General features: G+C 40.9%; 3 protein-coding genes and 1 pseudogene across 4 annotated transcripts; 2 read left to right on the forward strand and 2 right to left on the reverse strand.

Moving 5' to 3' along the window:
• Window positions 1–71: 71 nt before the first annotated feature.
• LOC121785989 lies at window positions 72–6,672 on the forward strand (annotated as a pseudogene).
• A 1,436-nt stretch (window positions 6,673–8,108) lies between these two features.
• On the forward strand, window positions 8,109–13,507 carry LOC121787154 (pyruvate dehydrogenase E1 component subunit beta-1, mitochondrial-like). The gene is made up of 15 exons (XM_042185810.1): window positions 8,109–8,326; window positions 8,588–8,660; window positions 8,772–8,828; window positions 9,158–9,241; window positions 9,345–9,371; window positions 9,455–9,517; window positions 9,597–9,683; window positions 10,943–11,068; window positions 12,017–12,150; window positions 12,231–12,303; window positions 12,384–12,449; window positions 12,602–12,640; window positions 12,738–12,862; window positions 12,960–13,074; window positions 13,292–13,507. The coding sequence occupies exons 1-15, from the start codon at window positions 8,115–8,117 to the stop codon at window positions 13,358–13,360; spliced, it is 1,350 nt and encodes a 449-aa protein (XP_042041744.1). The 5' UTR covers window positions 8,109–8,114; the 3' UTR covers window positions 13,361–13,507.
• A 52-nt stretch (window positions 13,508–13,559) lies between these two features.
• Window positions 13,560–16,460, reverse strand: LOC121787155 (tetratricopeptide repeat protein 4 homolog). The gene is made up of 8 exons (XM_042185811.1): window positions 16,145–16,460; window positions 15,609–15,821; window positions 15,338–15,529; window positions 15,057–15,257; window positions 14,852–14,932; window positions 14,248–14,377; window positions 13,949–14,038; window positions 13,560–13,855 (listed from the first exon to the last, which is right to left on the reverse strand). The coding sequence occupies exons 1-8, from the start codon at window positions 16,247–16,249 to the stop codon at window positions 13,776–13,778; spliced, it is 1,092 nt and encodes a 363-aa protein (XP_042041745.1). The 5' UTR covers window positions 16,250–16,460; the 3' UTR covers window positions 13,560–13,775.
• A 2,924-nt stretch (window positions 16,461–19,384) lies between these two features.
• Window positions 19,385–22,822, reverse strand: LOC121787153 (probable serine/threonine-protein kinase At1g54610). 2 transcript variants are annotated; one of them, XM_042185809.1, is made up of 7 exons: window positions 22,265–22,822; window positions 21,670–21,954; window positions 20,712–21,029; window positions 20,381–20,608; window positions 20,202–20,302; window positions 19,994–20,117; window positions 19,385–19,902 (listed from the first exon to the last, which is right to left on the reverse strand). In XM_042185809.1, the coding sequence occupies exons 1-7, from the start codon at window positions 22,505–22,507 to the stop codon at window positions 19,627–19,629; spliced, it is 1,575 nt and encodes a 524-aa protein (XP_042041743.1). In that variant the 5' UTR covers window positions 22,508–22,822; the 3' UTR covers window positions 19,385–19,626. The 2 variants fall into 2 exon arrangements, with proteins under 2 accessions (XP_042041743.1, XP_042041742.1); XM_042185808.1 differs by having other exon boundaries at window positions 19,994–20,120.
• Between the last annotated feature and the right edge of the window lie 596 nt (window positions 22,823–23,418).

Below are 23,418 nucleotides of genomic sequence, written 5' to 3' on the forward strand. Positions count from 1 at the left end.
CACTCGTGGAGTTTTTAGGATCATAGTCTTTATATTTTTCAGACTTATCCATAAATATTTGTATCTAATTACCTTATATATTCTCCCACTTCCATAAAATATAAACATGCATGAATATACAATATAGTATAGTACTAGTATAATCATCAATGGTGGTGGAAATCACCTGATCAACACCAAACTATTACCAAACTATAGCTTCACATTCTCCCTCACAATGCTGCTTCCATCTCTCATCCTAATATCACTCTTATTTATTACTACCTCTGTTAGAACCGCGCCCGGTCCCGGGCCCGCGCCTGCCCTCGCCCTGGGGGGCGAGTGGCGCCTCCTGCACGAGAGCATCGGCATTTCAGCCATGCACATGCAGCTTCTCAAGAACAACAAAGTCGTCATGTTCGACCGGACCGACTTCGGCCCCTCCAACATCTCCCTCCCGAACGGAAGGTGCCGGGACGACCCCAACGACAAGGTGCTAACAACCGACTGCACCGCGCACTCCATCCTCTACGACGTCCATTCGAATTCATTCCGGGCGTTGACCATCCAGACCGACACGTGGTGCTCGTCGGGCGCGGTCCTAGCTAACGGAACGCTAGTCCAGACCGGCGGATTCAACGACGGCGACCACGCGGTGCGCGCGATAGCCGCATGCCACGTGGAGAGCTCCTGCGACTGGGCGGAATCCCCCACGCGCTGAGCGAGCGGCGCTGGTACGCGTCGAACCAGATCCTCCCTGATGGCCGCATCATCATCGTCGGCGGCAGAGCGCAGCACAATTACGAGTTCTACCCCGGCGATTCGAGATCGATTAAATTAGATTTTCTCCGGCAAACGAAAGATGGTTACGAGAACAATCTGTATCCGTTTCTGCACTTGCTTCCCGATGGAAACCTCTTCATCTTCGCCAACAGGCAATCGATCGTTTTGGATTACAAGCAGGATCGCGTGGTGAGGCAGCTTCCCGCCATCACTGGCGGAGATTCTAGAAACTACCCGAGCTCGGGATCGTGTTTTTGTTGCCTGTGGAAGAGAATATCACTCCGGTGGCGGCGCAGGTCATGATCTGCGGCGGCTCGTCGCACAACGCGTTCCAGCTGGCAGCGAAGGGGACGTTCCTCCGCGCTGCCACAACGTGCGGCCGCCTCAGGTAATAGAAATCCACGGGGTTCCGTCCTAAAACTAATTTATGACCCGGGATTCACATCAATAAATGACACATCTCACTTTCACTATTATTAGTAAGCGGACTATATATTCCACAAATTCATTATACTCGTAGTTATTACTCGCTCCATACCAGGGACGGATCCAGGAATATAAATGAACGGGGGCAAAATTATATGTATTGGATATTTGAGAATTTGAGAAGGGGCAAATATAAAGAAATTTCAAAAAAAAAAAATTACAAAATTGACAAAATAGCATATAGTAAAAATATTTGAGGAGGGGCATTTGCCCCACCTTATATTAAGGTGGATCCGTCCCTGCTCCATACCTAAAAATTTGTCATAAATTCTTTTTCCTTTTGTCCCACAAAATTTTTTAAATTTCACTTTTTATCATTTTTTTATAGTGAACCGCACATTCCATTAACTCATTTTCACTCACATTTAATACTCCCTCTGTCCCTGAATTTTGTCACATTTTTCCATTTCCGTCCGTCTGGCAAAATTTGTCACATTTCACTTTTTACCATTTTTTATAATGGACCCTACATTCCACTAACTTATTCTCACTCACATTTTATTATAAAACAAATACTCCCTTTAAAAGTAAGACTCACATCCTACCAACTTTTTCAACTAACTTTCCATTACATTTATTAAAACTCGTGCTCGGTCAAATTATGACAAAATTTGGGGGACGAAGGGTGTATAAAACTAATATTTAAAAGTAAGACTCGCATTCCACTAACTTTTTCAACCAACTTTCTATTACATTTTTTAAAACTCGTGTCCGGTCAAAATGTGACAAAAGGTAAAGAATAGTTGTAAAGTAAGTGGAACATGTCACTTTTTATATTGATTTTATAATAGAATGTGAGTGAAGTGGGTTAGTGGAATGTGAAATCTACTTACCATTAATGGTAAAAGTGAAATGTCTCTTATTGTGGGACGACCGAAATGATAAAATGTGACTTTTATTATGGGACGAAGGAGTACTATATAGTCTACATTCTACTAGTTTTTTCCACCCACTTTTTTCACAAAGTCAAACAATTTCTTAAAACTCACACTGGTCATATAAGGGACATTTAATAGTTACTCACAATTATTATAAAACTAATAATGTAAGACCAACATTCCATGACTTTTTTCATTCACTTTTTCTTCACAAAGTTAAACAAATGTTTAAACTGCATTGGTCAATATGAAATATTTAATGGGCATTGGATAGAGTATATATAATTCTTTTTAAGTCTCTTTTTACATCAGGGTGACCGACGACCAGCCGGTTTGGGGGATGGCGAAGATGCCGAGCGCGCGCGTGATGAGCGACATGCTTCTCCTCCCCAACGGCGACGTGATCATAATCAACGGCGCGAAATCGGGCGCGGAGGGGTGGGAAGCGGGGAGGAATCCGGTCACGACTCCGCACATCTACAGACCCGATGCTCCCGCCGATAAAAGATTCACATCCGCAGCGGCGTCGCCGCGGCCGCGGATGTACCACTCGACGACGATCCTCCTCGCCAACGGGAGGGTCCTGGTCGGCGGCAGCAATCCTCACATATACTAGGGTTTTTTCTTCTTTAGTTCTAGACCACAAATAACATTCCTTGAGTGTACTGGACTTTTTTTTATTCCGTCTTTGGGAGAGACGCATGACCCTCATGCGTCTTCTTTTAATGAAACGCATGACGGAGATGCGTCTTTTATAGAGACACATGAGGGATATGCGTCTCTCAAATTTTTCGATTTTTTTTTAACGACGCATGAGCATCATGCGTCACGGGCAAAGACGCATGAGCGTCATGCGTCACTATTTTATTAGGTGGCTGAGAATGGCTGAGAATGGAAGAGGGAAACGCAGGAGGTCACATCCGGCGGGGTCCGCAGCTCAGAGTAGCTTTTGCAATTGTCAATTTGTCATTATGTGGGTTCTTAGTCTATTATTACTAGTGAGTTCTACTATCTCAAACAATTACTTAATTTCATTTAAATCATAATTCATCTAATCAAATCAAATCAAATAATTGAAAATCACGATAAAAATGAACCTATTGTTTCAGATACAATACACAACCAATATTTTAAAATCCATTTGATAAATAATAGGGTCATTATTTATTAATTCGTCGAGTGGGGGACTATATTTTATTCTTAAATAGAGGATTGGAAACCAATAAATTGTGGGGTCTATGATTATCATTCCAACTGTTACAGTATTTTATGCATAATTTAAATATAAATATTTTTTAATTTATATTTTTTCTGTCCTAAGAGAATATACATTTTGGGTTCGACATGAGTTTTAATGCAAAATTGATAAAGTAAGAGAAATGTAAAGAAAAAAAAGTAATCAAAGTATTATTAATGGGGAAAAGGTTCACAAATTGTAAATTGTATAATTTTGTGGGGCGGCTTAAACAAAAAAATGTATATTATTGTGGGATAACATAAATAAAAGAATGCATATTCTTGTTAGGCCATCCACAATAGGCGCCCAGCGACCGCCCAGCTGAGCGCCGGCGCTGGGCGGTTCGCTGGGCGATCTATTGCAGCCGCCCAGCGGGCGATTGGAGAGAGAAACCGCGCAGCGCTGGGCGGTCGCGTGGCGCTGGGCGGTCGGCTGGGCGGTCCGTTCGGCGCTATTGCAGCGCCTGGATCGCCCAGCGCACCGCCTAGCGCGAAAATTAATTTTTTTTTTCCGAAACACTATATATACGCGCTTTGCTCGTCATTTTCATTCGCACCACTTGTTTTAACGAGTACTCTCTCTATCTTAATTTCTGTTCAAGATCAACAACGGGAAATGGATTTCAACAACGAGCCTAGTTCCGGGAGTAGCGGGTCACAAACTCCGACGATCCCTGTGGGAAGTGGATGGGGTCAGGTGCCCGGGTACTACAACATGTACCCGTGGCAGCAGATGATGCCCGGGGCCCCAATGGGGGGGAGTCCGCCGGGGGGGTTTTCGCCGATACCGGGGTGGGTACCCGGGATGCAGATGATGCCCGGGGGAGCATCGGCGACACAGTGGACTCCGGGGGTCGTACCGGCGACACAGTGGACTCCGGGGTTCGTACCGGCTACACAGGGGACTCCGGGGGTCGTACCGGCTACACAGGGGATTCCTGGGGGGTCCCCGGCGACGGCGGGGGATGTCTATCGCCCCAGTTTTGATTTTTCGACTGGGTCTTCGCACACATCGACCCAAACACCCTTGGGGTTTGATAGTTTCTCCTTAGATGAGTTGGGGTTTGATACTCTCGGAGCTCCGGAGACTCTAGTTCAAGGGGGGGTAGTGCCGGGGCGTGGCGCCCCAAAGAAGAAGGGCAAGAAGAAGGTCGGCGAGTCGTCGCAGCCGGGTGAGGAGGAGGTACGGAGGAGGTGGACGGACGACGAGAACGTCGCGCTCAGCAAGGCGTGGGTGAGTGTTTGCGACGATCCTCTCTTTTCGAACGAGCAAAGGATCGTCAACATGTGGGGCAAGATAGCAGCAGCCTACCAGAGATTTTGCCCGGAGGGGAGGCCCCGCAACGGGGAGGATTGCCGGAAGGGCTGGAACCGAATCAGGGCGGCGGTCTCCCGATTTTCGGGTTTGTACACCAACGCACTCCGCATGATGAGCAATGGCCAAACGGAGGATGACTGCAGGAGAATAGCGGAGAAAGCCTTCCCACTGAAGGGTTTATACAAGGACTTCACCTACTGGAACTGCTATCTTGTACTGAGCGAGTCCGAGAAGTTCCGAGTAGGTATCGTTTCTGGCTGGCCGAAGAAGCAACGACTGAACTACACCGGCGATTACAGCGGCAGCAGCGGAGGTTCCCACGACCTCCCCGAGACGACGCAGGAGTTCCCCACGCCGCGTTCGGTCGGTGGCCGACCTCGCCCGATTGGGCGCAAGCGCGCTCAGCAGGCGGCGAGAGGGAACGCCGGAGCTTCCCAGGAGGTCCAGTCGGCATCCCCCCTTGGCCAATCCACCCAGGAGCTCAAATTCTTCGCTCGCGCCCAAACGCTCGCTCAGTTGATCAAGACGATGGCCGAATGGCGGGTGGCGACGGATCCCGTGGAGAAGAGCGTGCTTCAAACCTTGCTCATGAGCCTGCAGGACGAGTTGGAGGCTATACGGAGGGAGACCGGTGGCGGCGGCAGCGGCGTAGGCGGCGGAGGCGACGGCGATGGTGGCGGCGGCGATGGTGGCGACGGAGGCGACGACGACGGAGACGAGGAGTGAATTGTCACTCTTTTTTATTAATGTATTTTTTTTAAATTAATGTACTTTTTTTAAATTATTGTACTTTTTTAAATTTTAATAGTATTATTAAACTTTTCCCGTATATGTCTCGTAAATTAAATTCCGTATATTGTGTGATTGTTAATTATGTCATTTTATATAATTGTTATTAGTGATGTGGCTATTGATGTGGCTGGGCTATTTATGATGTGGCTAGGCTATGGCTGGGCTATTTATGATGTGGCAGGAGGATTTTTAGTGCTGATGATGTGGCAGTGGCTGGGCTATGGCTGGGCTATTGCTGGGCTATTCCTATTGTGGATGGCCTTATAGGACTGAGTTATTACGATTGAATGAGAAATGGAAAAATATGAATTTATGAATTTATTAATCCAGTGTTTGTACAAGCAAGTGAAAATCTCGATTTTGGTGCTGGAAAAATAAGAATAGAATGAGGCAGATCATGATGAAAGCGGTGAGCTGCTTTGCAGTAATATTAAATTATAATAATTGTAATAAATAGTAGAATTAATAATGGAAATAATCTGACAATTGCAGAAAGCTACTCTGAGCTGGATGTGACCTCCCGTTTCCCTCTTCCATTCACAGCGACGCATGATGCTCATGCGTCTTTGCCCGTGACGCATGACGCTCATGCGTCGTTAAGAAAAAATTCGAAAAAATTGAGAGACGCATGTCCCTCATGCGTCTCTATAAAAGACGCATCTTCGTCATGCGTTTCATTAAAAGGAGACGCATGAGGGTCATGCGTCTCTCCCAAAGACGGAATAAAAAAAAAGTCCAGTACACTTAAGGAATGTTATTTGTGGTCTAGAACTAAAGAAGAAAAACCCCCATATACTACAACTTCACCGGCGTCGACTTCCCGACGGATCTCAGCCTGGAGGCGTTCTCGCCGCCGTACCTGTCGCCGGAGTTGGATCCGCTGAGGCCGCGGATCGTGAGAGTGAGCGGCGCGGTGGGATACAACACGTCGTTCACGGTGAGGTTTAGGGTGGCGGAGTTTTTGGAGGCGGAAGCTGTGTCGGTTAGGATAGTGGCGCCGCCGTTCAACACGCACTCTTCTCGATGAGTCAGAGGATGATGGTGTTGAGGGGGGTTGCGGTGTGGTGTTTAGGATTAGGGACGTATATGTTTGAGGCGTTGGGGCCGACGGCGCGAGAGATCGCGCCGCCGGGGTATTACGTGTTGTTTGTGGTGCATGCTCGAGTTCCGAGTTCCGGAATTTGGGTTCAGATTCAGTGATATATGTATGTATACTAATTTAATTGAAATTATATGTAGTATACAAATTCAACGATTTATTATAGTTTGCTTGAATGGGCTTCGGCGCTCGTGATTATCAGGTGAGATAGGTAACACGTGAGAGATGCTCCATGAACGACGAACATGAAGTATAAATTTAAAAATTACGTCACACTAAACTCTAAACTCGAACTCCAAACCTTTACTCTCAAACATCATCACTCTACCATTAGACAAATTCAAACTCAAACATTACTACTTTTATCGGTAGGCCAACTTAAACACACACAAATATGCTCTATTAATTACTCTCTTCGTCCGCCGTTTATAATCTCACTTGACTCAATACGAGTTCTATAAACCATGTATAATATGGAAACTAAATGCACCTAATATATGGAAGATTTCTTTATTTATTGACCTAAATTTCTTTTATTGAAATATTTTATGCACATAAATTTTATTTTCTTATTTTTAATTTTTTTAGTATACTATTGAAATATTAAATATTGGAATTAATTTATAAATATGCTAACAAGTGTAATTATATACTCCTATAATATTGAAACTAAATGCATCTAAAATACTTTTCGCATTTTTATGATTTTATTTCTTTAATTAAATATTTTGATGCATATTAAATTTATTTTCAGTAAAAATAAAATTAAAGTTATCTCCCACCTTTAATATTTTTCATTAACTTTTTATATGTTATTACAAATTAAGATTATTTAATCAATATACTAAAAAAGTTCAAATTATCACATTTTATCACTCTTCTATAGATTTTTCATCGAATGTCTTGCAACCAATCTCGACGAAAGTTCAGCAGGCGAGACAATTGTGAAAAATAAATTTTTTATTTTTAAAAACTTATAAATTAAATAGAAAATAACACAATACTTTGTGATTCGGGCATACATACATAGGGACAGAATCGTCATTTTGGTACAAGATAATAAAGAATCACCAACTTTCCTCAATACAAAATCACACTTACGCTATAGCGAGTGGTACTCTCTAATTTGAGGTGGAGCCGCCAAACGGAATTAAAGCATTTGTAGTAATAGCATCCTCATCCGTCCTCCTCTTACGACCGAGTACGGATATTGGCCCGAATCCACTTTTATTCTCTCCTCTCAAGCAAGAGCATAACATCACATCCATGCTCTTCCGCAAGGACAAGCTCAAGGTCCCACCATTCTATTATTCAATTTAAATAAAAACATTTCCACAAAATTAAAATGCATTAAAAATATTAAAAATACTATTACAAATTAAAAAAAATTAAAAATTACATAATTAAATTCATAAAATTTGAAAATATATATTTTTAAATTTTTGTTATTATTTTCGATTTTAAAAAAATGAATATCCAATGAAAATGTCGTTCGCCAATCAGAACGCGCTACGTCAGCGGCTCGCTAGCACGAACGTGCTTGATGCATCGAGCAGCGCCGCGCCAGCGGCAAGAGCACAATGGCGAGCAGGCGGTGCCACACCGCTACACGGACGGACGGGTGTCCACTCAACGCGGCGGATGCTCTAACTCAGGCTCTATCACAGAGGAAGGTATGCATAAATCTTCCCCGTTAAATCCCACCTTAAAACGCAGCTCACCAAACGGTTCAACTCTCTCTCGTTTTTTGTTTTGGTAAGCCTATATTTTTCAACATATTCGTTCAATTTTTTTCCTTGATTATCATTTACACTTGTTTCTGTACTGAATTTAGGTAGGCGGTATACTTTTTTTTAAAGATTGTTGGATTGTAAACGATTTCTGTGACGCGAGATTTGATCTGAGAGACGAGATTTTATTTGATTATGCATAAATGTAATTGGTCTAGGAGAGTGGATTTAAATGTATCTGCGTGTGTGTGTGATTGTGATCTGTTGTTTGTTTGATGTTAATCAGGGAGCTGTATAGAGAAGCCGATATGTTGGGAGTTTTGAGGAGAGAAGTTGCCTGCCAAGGCGCTCATGCTTGGGTAATTCCTTTTTTTTGTTTTGCCTTAGTTCATTTCCGCTTCTTGGTGGTTCATTCATTTGACTATTCACTACTCTTGACTTGATTCCGGATTTGTTTTTTGGTTTGGAAGGGTTTGGAGCAAGGACTTCGAGTGATTGCATCTAGGGCTCTCTCTTCTTCAGCAAAGGTGGTATAGCTATTTCCACCTTGTACTCAGTTGTACGTTTGTTGTAGCCACTGTGAAAGGAAACCTGATTAAATGACTATTGACTAATAGAATAGCCTTTTTTGTAAAGGATCCATAAAATTATTTGCCTTCCAATTTCCGTTGATGTATGGAATTATGTTTCCAGTGTTATTTCACTTTCTTATTTCATTCGGCCTGTGATTATGGTCTGTCTGATTCCATATTGTCTTGCCCAGCATATTCACTTTACTGACCAGTCATTTGTTGAGAGGTTTAATGTTTATGAGATGTATATTCATGTCAACTGATGTTGTTGCTATATTTTCTAGGCGATGACAGTTCGTGATGCTTTGAACTCGGCACTTGATGAAGAGATGTCAGCTGATCCCAAAGTCTTTGTAATGGGTGAAGAGGTATCATGGAACATTAAACCACTTCATTCATACATGATGCTTTACTTCAAAATTTGATATTTGTTACTTGTGTCACATTTTAAACTGAGCTATTGTTATATAGGTTGGCGAGTATCAGGGTGCATATAAGGTGAGATTTGGTTCACTGGGTGAAGCCTTCAAATGGAAATTACTACTATGTATTAGTACTAATTTTTATCCATTTGTTACTAGATTACGAAAGGGCTTCTTGACAAATATGGCCCAGAGAGGGTGCTGGATGCACCCATCACCGAGGTTGGCTCTTTTCCTGGGCACATGAGTTTTTTAAATTTGATTAAATTGAAAATATTTCTTAATTTCATAATTTACATAGGCTGGGTTTGCTGGAATTGGAGTTGGTGCAGCATATTATGGTCTAAGACCTGTAATTGAGTTCATGACATTCAACTTCTCAATGCAGGTTAGATTTCTCCTTATCACTATGTTTTAGCTTCACAAAATATGTATTTTTAGAATTAAGAATTTGCCTAAATATTTCCAAGGCCAGTTTCAAAATTATAACTGCCTCTTGTTGCAGTTTCTTCTACCACCGTCGTTAGGTATTGTAAGTCCTACAATGACATCCGATTGGTCAATAACACTAGATTAATAAGGTGTAATAATCTGGATACTCTGCCCTGTAATGTTAACTTTAAGATGTTTTTTAGCCATTTTCTTGTCATCGTGTTCTGGAGGATGGCAGTCTTTGGTTTTTGGAATATATTTTACTTTTTGTGTTTTGTTGCATTTGCACGTCAACTTTTGGAATGTAGTCTATGGTAGAAATTCCTTTTCTAGCATTTTCTCTTTAGGAGTCTTTGTTTGACATAATTATGAGATATTTGGTTGAAATATCAGAAGGAACATTAGATTATGAAAGAACAATAAAATTTGGGTCGTATCACTCTCCCCCTTCCAGAGGAAGGGGCTAATTTCTTATGTAGCATGAACTTGTTAGGAAGTGAGTTATCATAGAATCTTTTTAAAACTAACCACCAGACTCCTTACAATTCTAGAATTGGATGACCATTCAAGTCCATTTGGAATGGTTTTTAAACATGTTAATGGCTAGGCTACTACCATCATCTTTGAACAAACATAAGAGAATGAAGGCATATAACTTGATCATTCATGATATTATCGACAACATTAATAGGTTAGGGTCCCAAGGTATTGGATGTGGTTTTGTATAATGTTGCATTCTAACTTTGCTAGTCATACTTTTATGAATGTGTATAGATATATATATCTCCTCACCATCCCCATAGTGTATGAGACAAATATATGCATTTCAATCAGGGATATATTGTATTGCTGCAATTCTAACATATGTCTTTTCCATTCCTTTAAAATTTGAAAATAATTTTTTTAGACTTTCTCCAACTCCCCGCGTTGGTGGTGTTTTCTTTCTTTTAGCATTATGTTGCATTCTTACTTTGCTAGTCCAATTTTGACAACTACTGCATAAATTTTCATGGACTTTCTTCTCTCTCTCTTTTTCCTTTTTCTTTTGTGTGGTGTTGAGAGCAAGGTAAGGTTTCTGGATGTGTTTTAAGCTACAGTTCTACCTACACCTTGACATGAATCTCCTCCAAAAAGCATATGTAGATTCTTAAGCCTACATGCAACCAAATGTGCTAGGGCTGAGTGATGGAGGTAACTGACAAGTTCTTGCTGCAGGCCATTGATCACATTATCAATTCTGCTGCAAAATCAAATTACATGTCCTCTGGGCAAATATCAGTGCCCATAGTTTTCAGAGGCCCAGATGGTGCAGCTGCTGGTGTAGGTGCTCAACATTCTCAGGTACGGTAATACTTTATGATAGTTAGGAATTTGAAAATATTCTTCTAAGCTCCATTGGCTGATAGCTGCTAAGTTTAGGACTGACACTGTAAAGGGGCTAAGCATGTAGGCCATAGGACTTGCTGTAACACATTATTGCAAGTTTGCACCAACTAGATAGTCGATCGTGGGATGGTGTCCATTATTGACGTAACTTGATTTTATCTTTCATTAGTAGTGATAGTATAAACTTGGCAGAATAGCACAAAAACAGTCCAAATTTGTGAGATTTAAAAAAAAAATTACCTTCACCCATGAAAGGAAACCTGATACTTTGTTGGCAGAATAAGAAAAACTAAACCTTACACTGCCACTTATACACCCTTTCGATTTTTACAACTTAGTTAAATAGAAGTTTAATTAGTTTAAATTCTAGATAAGACATCATTTGCGCTCTTTGTACAATAGGAATTATTCATAGTCACGTGGTTACCTCCCCATAGAAAGATCATTTTTGCTGGAAGTTGAGCTTACACTGTGATTCCCAACTTATTGAATTCAATTATAAATAATTAATCTTGTGCTTCTGAGGTTGTAGTTTTTTTTTAAATTGTGTTTTTTTCCTTGTTTTCGCACTTGTGAGCTTATTTAAATATAAAATCATTTCCATATATGTAGCTATCTGTATTCATGATTGGGATTAACAGAAACATAACCAGCTGTTGGTCACTGGGCCACATATCCTAATCTGAGACATGTTGAAAGATCAGGATCTTTGTTGCCAAGGATGTTACATAAGGTGTTTTTAACTGAAATTCCAACCCTTAATGAGTTTTCTAACATGATTAAGAATTTGTTGTTGAATAGATTTCTTGTAATGTTTGAAAAAGGAAATTGTTACACAATATATGGAGTTAAAATTAGATATCAATATGTCTAGCAGTGCAAACTGAGTTGTATTCTTTGTAGTGCTATGCAGCGTGGTTTGGCGCATGCCCAGGTTTAAAGGTACTGACTCCTTATTCGTCAGAAGATGCTCGTGGTCTTCTTAAGGCTGCAATACGGGATCCAGATCCGGTTGTCTTCCTGGAAAATGAGTTGCTGTAAGCCCTAATACTTTGGTGCTATGATTTTGGTATGATCCTGAACTAATTTTTTTTTCTTGGTGACTATTTATGTACAGGTATGGTGAATCATTTCCTGTATCAGCTGAAGTCCTCGACTCCAGTTTCTGTCTTCCTATTGGGAAAGCCAAGGTACATTATGCCTCTATAAAATATCATGTGATTACTGTTTGCAGCTTAATGATTATCTATCCGAACTTATTTTTTGGCAGATAGAACGAGAAGGAAAGGATGTAACTATCACTGCTTTCTCGAAGATGGTTGGATATGCTCTTCAGGTATGTCATTATTTGTTAAATGCATCTTCAATGCTTAATTTTTTGGAATGTAAAATCCGGTCCCACTAAATAGATCAGTGTATAATTTCTTAACCCATTGGTTATACTCCTCTTACCCATTGGTTATACTCCTCTTAATCTAATATGCACAGGCTGGTGACATTCTCGCAAAAGAAGGAATCAGTGCTGAGGTAGCTAAAATCTTTCATTATGTATATCCCATTATACTTTCTTATGGAGAGTGAAGTTGGAATTACAATTATGTTTCCACTCCTTTTTCATGTGCAGGTGATAAATCTTCGCTCAATCCGCCCTCTTGATAGAGCTGCAATAAATGCTTCGGTTAGGAAAACAAACAGGCTGGTGACTGTTGAGGAAGGATTCCCTCAACATGGTGTTGGTGCTGAAATTTGGTATCTTATTGACTCTCTCTCTCTCTCTCTCTCAATTCATTTTCCTATCCCTATTAAATGGTAATGTTTATTTTATGATCCTGTTTTGGCTTTTCAGCGCGTCTGTTCTTGAAGATAGTTTTGAGTATCTTGATGCAGCTGTTGAGAGAATTTCAGGGGCTGATGTTCCCATGCCCTATGCTGCAAATCTTGAAAGAATGGCTGTCCCTCAGGTATGCCCATCTGCTTTGTCCTGCTTTAGTTGAGTTAATTTTATTGGTGGCATAGAGACTAAACTGGTCAAAATACTCTCAACCCATGATGATTCAAGACTCCAAATTTTAAAAAAATGGCTAGGAAAAAACTTGGAAATGTCAATGCTTTGTTTATGCCTATCCTTGTTGCAACTCCAATATTTATGGAGTATCTGATGTTGGGTGTGTTTGTCAGGTTGAGGACATTGTCCGCGCAGCAAAGAGAACTTGTTACAGATCAACTGCTTTGGCTGCAACTGCTTAGGCTAACAAGGTGGAATGCTTCCTTCCTTTACATATTCTTCCACCAACATTACATTTTTTTAGACCGTTCCTATCTAAAATAAGTTCATGTAATTCACATTACCATAGAGGAGCTCCTTACGCTTTTTTGCGGGCTTCTATTTCTTAATCTCTCCAAATGGGAAAGTAAACCTCAAAAAATCACATTGGACAAACACAAATTAAAGCAGCCGTTGCAATTAAGTGCAACACATCTGGAATTTTGAAGATGAAAATCATCAAGAAGAAACATTGTTGTCCACGTATATGAGCTACATAAATACAGAGGTAGTCTATAGCATGAATTCAGTCACAATATCAAAACTTTCAGGTATCAAAATACGCTGAAATAATTTGTGACTTCCTCTAAACTAGTCTACAAAGGATCTTCAACTTGATCAAGCGATCTTTGGAGGAGACCAATTTCCAGACATAAAGTCTCTATAGAAGCTTGACTTCTTTGACACAATAAAAAACACTGCAACCAACAAGAGGCATGACAGAAAGATAGAGCAAATCAAGATGAATTCAGATGTCAAGTAACATACATTGTCTTGTGAAAAGGACAAACCTGGAATTCCAGGCACAATAATATCAGAATTTCTCAGAACGTCATGTAGTGTTCTTCTCTCATTTACTTTGACCCATTTAGGTCTATTACCTGAAATTGATGAAGAATGAATGAACAATTGTGCCAAATACCTTTGGTGCAGCATGAAAGTTACCATTGTCAAGTGAAGGAAAAGCTCTTTGTTTAACAGTGAAGGCTAATAACCACTCTCGTCACAATAACAATTGCCACTTTCACAATAATCCAACTACGCATCAACTTATATTTACTAACACTGTTTGTTAAGATATAAAGCATACCACTTGAATAGGCAATGTGAGTAGCAGCATCAGTCTCTTCACCCCCACTCTTTTCCAGATGAGATGCAACAGTTCCTTGTAACAGATAATTTAGAGCTTCTTTTTTGGAGAAACTAACTCCAGAGTCAGCCTGTTGAATCAAGATTTTTCCCCCAAACAAATGACAAATGGGAAAATAGATGGGACATACAAATGAGAAGAAAGCTAACAAAATGAAAACATCATCCAGTAAAACTTTGAGATCTATCATACAAATTTATTTATTGCTCAACGCATTTTAAGAACAATTGATTTAGCTTACAATGACATGTGAAACCTTTTAGTTTAACTAAAAAACAGTTTGAACACTATTTGGCACTACTTTACTCAGGGGATGATGGGAATGGTGGCTCGGGGAAAGGGGAAGGGAATGGTGGTGGTTGCATGGTATCAAGGAATGGTTCCCTTACAGTGACTTTGATATTCCAAACGTGGGAAATCAGTCAAAATACTCATGAATGCATGAATTAATGTAATGTCTTTAAAGTTTAATGAGGGTATATTAGATATGACAGAAACCCTGCTGCTACAAAAAAAAAATCCATCTACGTGGAACATTTCTTACCTCATAGTACAGCTCAAGAGCATCCCGACTGTATGCATTATCTGGATCCCAGGGCAAAGGTGGACTACCCTCAGAGAACATGTTCGGAAGCTAAGGATTAAAAGATTTACTAATAATTGGATTCATTACAAGATACTGATAAGAAAATGACTATAGTTAGATTAACTGAAACTTTCACTAAAAAAGAAGCATATGAAAAGGATATCATATCAAGATGTTCAAAAAACATATCAGTCTCGCAGAAATCCTCAATGATGTCACTGGACATAACCTCTGCATAGAGAAGTACAACAGGCCAATGGAGAATTTTGTTATTGTCAAGCACTGGTTTTTTAATACCAGTGAGTTCCTGATACATTGCCTTTCCAAGTTTTATCTGCCTATCCTCCAAGACAGAGATGATATCCTGCATGTTTCCAACTTGAAAGATCAAAAACCGACTACTTTAGCACCCAAGTTATACCAAAAAAATACAAACTCAAAAACCTTAGCTGCTGCGACAGCTTTGGACACTTCAGCTTCATGTCGTTCATGTTCCAATTTCTTTGCATCGATTTGCTTGGCTAGCTTTTTCAGTTCTTCATTGTCTGGAGACTGTTGAAGCCCTTTTTCACAATATGATCTTGCTTCATAAAACAGATTGAGCGACAATGATGCTTTGACAGCCCTATAAAGAGCCTAAACTCCAACAGAGGAGTTAGTAACTGACTGAAGAGCGAAGTAGCTTTATATAACAAAATCAGAATGGAAGCACAACCTTAACATTTGTTGGACACAGCTTAATGGCCTCCTCAGCATCCTGGAGACTTCGTCTGTGATTTCCCAAGAGCAGATTCACATGCGCCCTGTTGGAATAAAGAATAGAGTTCTCGGGATCACTTAAGGCCTTCTGGTTAATGGCTCTAGTGTAGCAATCAATAGCATCTGAGTAATGATTCTTCCCCTTTTTCACATACTCATTTCCCTTTTCCTGAAACGACACAGCAAAATACACTGTTTTCCTTTCATCCTTCAACCTTCTTGAGTATAAACAGAAATATTCTCACAACTTATTAATCGATCATTCTTTCAAAACTAATTATAAACCGTAAAACAATAAAATAAAATCACAAACAATCAAATAGCGCCAATTATAGTATAGAACTGAACCGATGCAGTTTCCACCTTCCAATGCTCAAATCAGGCATAAATAGTTTAGAATTGTGAAGCAATTTCATGAAGAAACTACATTATTAACAAACGGAATAGAAAAATTGAGTAAAATAGAAATTGAAAATTGGAAGGAGAAAGAACCTTGAGCTCAATAGCAGCAGACTCTTTGAGCGCAGCGATAGCCTCAAGATCAATGATTTCGTCGTTGGTTATGGGTTCAGAGCCAGGTTCCATCAACAAAGCCATGGTCTCTCTTCTGTCAACCAAAATTTGAGTTGGAGTTTTCTGGAACAGGCAGAGTCAAGAAGCAGGCAGCAGCGGCAGTAATGATTTTGAACATTCATCGCTAATGGGCCTCTTGTTTGGGCTTCCTTTTTGGAAGAATTGAAGGCTTATTTCAGGCTTCACACGAGGCCCAATGTATTGATAGAATCATGGATGAGTGTGTATAACGGTTGGTTCTCTTTAATTGAGTCATTTTTCATGTGTTTTTTCCTAAACTTTCTAATATGGAAAGAAACTCTTTGTTTTATAGCTATATTAAGAAGTTGGTTTTGCATATAATAGTTGCAAAATCATAAGCCTTTTTTAATTTAAATTAAATTTATAACTCTTTGTTTTATAGCTATATTATGGAACATATCTATGTTCCATCATTAGTGATAGTACGTTAAGTCGTTAATCATTAGTGATAGTACGTTCATTAGTTCATATGATCGTACAACCAAATTATAGCATAGAAGAAATTATTTGTTGTCTTTAGTTTTTTGAATTGTTTTAATTTTAATTACTCTTTATTTTTTAACTACATTATATTTTTATTACTTTTCTAGTATTAAAACTAAAATATTATTATTAACTAATAATATGGTGGATTGACTTGTGACCAGAGAAGATTGAAATAAAACTAACTACTTTAGAAATGTTGTGGCTGAAATAAAAAAAATACTTACGTTACAACTAAAAATATTGGTTTTTGGTATACTCTTTCTGTCCCACAATAAGAGTTATATTTTGTCAGTTCCATAATAAGAGCATCAGCAATGGAGGCGTCAAAACCGTGACGCCGATTTTTCGCCGACGCCGGTTCTGACGCCGAACCATTGCGACCGGCGTCGGCGAAATCGGCGTCAATTTCGGCGTACCCATGCCGATTCGTGTGGTGACGCTGGTTCTAACGCCGATCCTCACGGCGCCATTGTAGGCCTCGGATCGGCGTCAGAATTTAATTTTTAATTTTTTTTTCGAAAACACTATATATACGCGCTTTGGACTTCATTTTCATTCGCACCACTAGTTTTAACGAGTACTCTCTCTATCTTTCTTTCTATACAAGATCAATAACGAGCAATGGAGAACAACTACGCAGGAACTCTAGTGACTCCCGGGGGATGGTCTCAGACTCCCCCGACTCCCGGGGTAGGGTCCCAGACTTCCCCGGCTCCTGGGGGAGGTGGTTGGCCTCCGATGACCGGGTACTACAACATGTACCCGTGGCAGCAGATGATGCCGGGGTGGGCACCTGGCATGCAGCCCCCTATGCAGATGATGCCGGGGTGGGAACCCGGCATGCAGGCACCGGCGCAGCAGATGATTCCACCGCCACAGGGGACGCCCGGGGGGGACAACGCCTATCGGCCGACTTTTGATTTTTCCACCGGTTCTTCGCACACATCGACCCCAACGGATGCACAATATACGGAGACCTTCTCCTTAGCGGACTTGGGTTTTGATATTAACGAGGTTCCGGAAACTCTCATTCAAAGCCAGGGAGTAGGGCGGGGTAAGAAGAAGGGCAAGGCCAAGAAGGTCGGCGAGTCGTCGCAGTCGGAGGAGGATAGCCGAGTCCGGAGGAAGTGGACGTACGCGGAGAACGTTGCGCTTGCCAAGGCGTGGGTGAGTGTCTGCGACGATCCTCTCGTTTCGAACAACCAGAGGATCATCAACTTGTGGGCCAAGATAGCCGAAGCCTACAGGGCATTTTGCCCTGAAGGGAGACCGCGCACCGGGGAGGAGTGCCGGAAGTGCTGGGACTGAATCAGGTCTGGCGTCTCTCGATTTTCGGGTTTGTACGCCAACGCCCTCCGCATGCAGACCAGTGGCCAAACAGAGGAAGACTGCAGGAGGATTGCGGAGAGAGCCTACCCCGATCCGCAGAAGAAGTACTATGAGTTCACCTACTGGAACTGCTACGTTGTGCTCAACGAGTCGGAGAAATTCCGGGCAGGTGTCGACGCTGGCTGGCCGAAGAAGCAGAAACTAAACTATACCGGAGATTATAGCGGCAGCAGCGGTGGTTCGACAGACCTCCCCGAGACGGCCCAGGAGGTCCCGACCCCTGGTTCGTTTGGTCGCCGACCTCGCCCGGTTGGCCAAAGGCGGGCGCAACAGGTTGCGAGGGCGGGCACCCCGAGTTCCCAGGGGATCCATTCGGCATCCCCCCTCGGCAGGTCTACCGAGGAGCTCAAATTCTTCGCGCGCCAACAAACGCGCGCTCAAATGGTGAAGACCTTAGCCGACTTCCAATCGGCGGTGGACCCCGAGGTGAAGGATTATCTTCGTGTATTGCTCCAGAGCCAGCGTGAAGAATTGGAGGCGATGAGGAGGGAGACCGGCGGGAATAGCCGCGGCGTAGGTGGCGACAGAGGCGGCGGCGACAACGGTGAAGAAGGGTTGGGCGACGACGGAGACGAGGACGACGGCGAGGAGTGATTTTTTTTTACTTTTTTAATTGTACTTTTTAATTTTTGTACTTTTTTTAAATTATTGTACTTTTTTTTAAAATTTAATGTACTTTTTAAATTTTAATAGTATTATTCGAAATTCTCATATTTGTCTCGTAAATTAAATTCCGTATGTTGATACGATTGTAAATTAAATTATATAATTGTTATTAGTGATGTAGATAGGTAGTGGGAAGGCTATGTGAGAGCCATTTGATGTCCAGTTGATGTGGCAATCTGATGTGGCAGGAGAATTTTAGTGCTGATGATGTGGCAGTGTGAAGGCTATGGGAGGTCCTAGATGATGTGGCAGTGTGAAGGCTATGGGAGGTCCTTGACCATTGTGGATGCTCTAAGAGTTATATTTCACTTTTACTATAAATGGTAAGTAGGTCTCACATTCCACCAACTTATTCTACTCACATTTTATTATAAAACTAAGTGTGACTCATATTCCACTAACTTATTTTACCAACATTTATTTATATTTCTTAAAACTTGTGTCATAACTTATTCTAAGACAATATTTTAGCAAATGGAAAAGGGCTATAAATTATTCCAGGACAGTATTTTAGCAAATGGAAAAGGGGCTATTAAATGAAGTCTGGTATCCAATTCCAAAAGATTAATAATATTGCAGTCTTAAAAGTAACAGACATGTCAAAATTTGCTTATTTTTCTCAATAAAACTTACTACAAATAAACTTGAGCTGCATTTAACCCCACTTCTCATCCTCCTTCTTTATCAACTTCCATCTCTAATACTGTACACAAAAATATGTCCTTTTTAAACATACCCCAATCTCTCTATGATTTGTTTTATACACCACAATCTCAATAAGTACAGTTGATAAGCAGAGTTGATTCTTGAGAACATGCTCACAGCTGTGTCGAAGCTGTTCATCTGCGGCCGAACCTGAATTCCATGGAACGAGCAACGGAGGACGGATAGAAGGCGTTCATGAAGCGATGAGAAGGAGCACCGTGAGGCTCTACTTCACCGTTCTTCCTCCTTGAAGAAGCACTCTTCGTTAATGACTTGGTATCAAAAGTCGAGGAAGTGACAGAAACATCATCAGCGAATGACATAGGGTGGCCGACTGCGCCATCCTGATGTGGTGGTGGGAACTTCTCGCTCTTGCTCTTCCCTTTCCCGTCCGACATCACTCTCAGCCTCTGCACGAGATTTAAAAAAGCTTCGTTACCCAAAAACGCGCCTTTTTCTCAAGAATATATATGAAATTAAGTTAAGAAACTGGTGACATACATTTAAATTCGTTTGGAGTTCAGCGTTGGCTTCGGGAGCTGGAATTGCACGAATTGCCTTGTTGTGCACTCGAGATCTTCTATGGCCATCGGCGATGTGAGATTTTCTACCTAAACCGCGTTGCCTGCTAAGATAGTGAAGAAAATGTAACAACTCAGAATACTGTTATTGATGTCAATTATATAAAAGAATGAAGAAAGTGACACACCTGTTGGCTGCTTCATCTCTCAATTTTAAATCCATTTCTTTGGTAGGAGGAAATTTTGGTAAACTTGATGGTTCACAGGCACACGGTTCAGTTGTAAAGAACTGGCAAAAACTCTCGAAATGGTCAGCAACGAAACGACTTTGAAGCAACGAGTTTACATTGGACACACGGTTACTTACCTTACTATTCAATGCTGCAGTAGCAGTGCCTCGTGCATGAGGGTCGATTGAAAGAAGAGTTCCTATTAGAGCAAGAGACGACGGTGGGAAATCCTTGAACGTCTCCTTAATGCAACATTTATACGGCTGCTGGGGTTTGTAAAGAGTCACGTTGGGCAACTTCGATTTCTTCCAGAATTCTTCGGGAGGAGAACCACATAACTTGAATATCTTGTGCAGCTGCTCGACCTAATTCGCAAAAGATTCCATAATCGAGGTTATAAAATTGTCCGATTTTTGTTAGACACGTAGGTGCGTACTATTTGAGAGCAGATAACCTAAACAAAATTACCTCGGTTCGTCCGCGCAGTATTGGCTTTCCAGAGAGAAGTTCCGCCAGAATACAGCCAGCGCTCCATAAATCGACACCGACACCATAGGAAGTGGCCCCTAGCAGCAGTTCAGGAGGGCGATACCAGAGGGTGACCACACGACTCGTCATTGGTTTCTTGCTTTCGGGATTGAAAAAAGTAGCAAGACCAAAATCGGCTATCTTTAGTATCCCTTCATTGTCAATAAGCAGATTAGAGCACTTGATATCACGATGCAAGACACCATTGCTGTGGCAATGCTCCAAACCGGATATCAGTTGCTTCATATAGCACTTGACCTGCACGACAAGAAGAGAATGATGAGGTAGCTATTACGATAATACATGAGTACTACACGACTCTGCTCAATGCAAGAGATAGATGACGATGAAATCAGATGATCACTACAGTTATAGTGTTAGCCAGTTGCTAGTAGGATAGAAATTAAGCTCCGAATTTTAGATTTTTTATGATCAGCTCCAAGACATCTTAGAATTGCAGAAACAGGAGAATAAGTACATACATAGCAACTCCTCAATACAAACAGAAACAGGGGAAAAGAATACTGTTAGATGCATCCCCTCTGCCCATAGGCTCCCATCCCCCCGCCTTATAAATAGCGAGAAGAAAGAAACGAAAGATCCAACTACCAAACGTAGTTAAACCTACTGTGTAAAAACCAATCAGAAACTTCATTGTTGATAAACATGGGCCTTTGTTGTTTGTGTACAAAGATGAAGCTAATTCTACCATCGGCATCCAAAACGAACAAATAAAAGATAACTGTTGCTACTATATATCTAAAAAAGTGAAAAACTTGCATAATTCAAGGAAAGGTTTTAACAAAAGCTTTAACACTCCAAACACTGATTGAACATATCAAGTAGATAAAACTCCCCAAGAAAACAGATAAGATTACTTTCTTTAATACTTACTGACCTGTGCCTCGGTGAAGTTGGAAGATTGAACAGCAGCAAGGCCAGAAAGATCATGCTCCATGTACTCAAACACGAGGTAGAGGCTGCTTGACATCCGCGAAATAACAAGGCCTTCGAGCTTGATCACATTCGGATGATTTAGTCGCCGCAACACAAGTATCTCTCTTGCCATGAACCTCACAGCTTCCGGCTCAAAGTTATCGAACCTCACCTTCTTCAACGCCACCACCTTCCCCGTCATCAAATCCCTAGCCTTATACACATTGCTATACGTCCCTTGCCCAATCTGTCCACCATTCATTCCCCCATCCCAAAAATTCAGAATTTTTTCAAAAATCATCACATTACTACTCTACACTCTATTACAATCATTATCAGTTTATATCACTTTCTACCATGCACAAACAGCATATCTTCTAGACTAATAAGCAAGAAAGAGAATGCTTACAACGCTTGTACCTACCGCATAGAAAGTAGTACATAATGCGAAAGCATGATAAAAGTAGGACCTTTACAATCAGTGAATCAGCAAAGGGTGACTGATTAACTAAACAACAAACAAATTAACGCCGTGAATTGACGGAATTTATAAGTACCTTTGCAAGTTTTTTGAAGGAGTTAGCCCGCCGCGGCTCCCACCCCTTGATCTCGTCGCCGGCGACGGCGACGAGCCACGGCGGCCACGCTTCCGCTCCGGCGCCTATTCTCAGCCTGAATTCCGGCACATTCCGCCGTCCCCCCTCAGCCTCGTTGATGACGGCGGCGGCCGATTCCGTTGCCCGCCGTTGATTGCTTTCCCGCTTCCGGCGAGTGCCTCTTTTTCCAAGAACACACCCCATGAAATCGAGCAACCTCTCTCACCCAGTTTCTGAAATGTCAACCTCCCATTGCTTCTGTTCAAAATTGTGAAAAAGAAGTGATCTTTTTTGGATGGAATGAGTAGCAACGCATTTATTGCTTCGTCAGCGAGTTGGTGTGAGTGATTAACTGATGGAGAAAATGAGGTCCCGGGTTTAATGGAGGATTAAAATCATGTAATCTACAATTTCTTCAAGGAGAAAAAACGTGAAAAGCTGCGGATTTTCGAATTGGAGAAAATCAAATTCAAGCAAGAAAAAAATGGAAAAAGAAATATGAGTGTATGCTTGTCTGTAAATTTGTTATTCAGGTACAAAGAATAAAAATAATTAATGAATCTATATATTGACCCAGAAATACTATAAATAAATAAGATCTGGCATAATTAAAGAATTTGGCCCTTTTCTTCTGCTTGGAAATATAAGCTGCTGGCGTAAGTATAGTATTTTATTTTATATTCTAATAGGGAAATAAAAAAAATTTATTCTTTAATATTAAGATATTTAAAAATAAATCCAAACCTCCAACGTCTTTGTGTTTTCTGCTTTTTCTAAATACAACAACACTACAGGACTAAATATTTTTCTCTTGTACTACAAAATTCAACTAGTCTGATTCAATTCTCGTGAAAGAATAATAGAATAAATACCTAGAATAGTGATGTTATGAATATTTTTCAAAGATAAAATTAAAAAGTCCAATTCGTAGACTTTTTCAATTTCCCTCGTCCTTTTCATTCCTTACTTTTTTTTCTCGTAATTCAACTAAACATTTCTGTATTGTTGGGGTTTAAAAAATAGTTAGTTAGCTTCTGTTAGTTATATATTCAGCTTTAATCTTGGAGATTATTGTTAAGATTAATGCATTCAAGTGGTGTCCTTCCTTTCAATCC

Source organism: Salvia splendens, chromosome 22 (genome assembly GCF_004379255.2).
Source record: "Salvia splendens isolate huo1 chromosome 22, SspV2, whole genome shotgun sequence".
Taxonomy (NCBI): domain Eukaryota; kingdom Viridiplantae; phylum Streptophyta; class Magnoliopsida; order Lamiales; family Lamiaceae; genus Salvia; species Salvia splendens.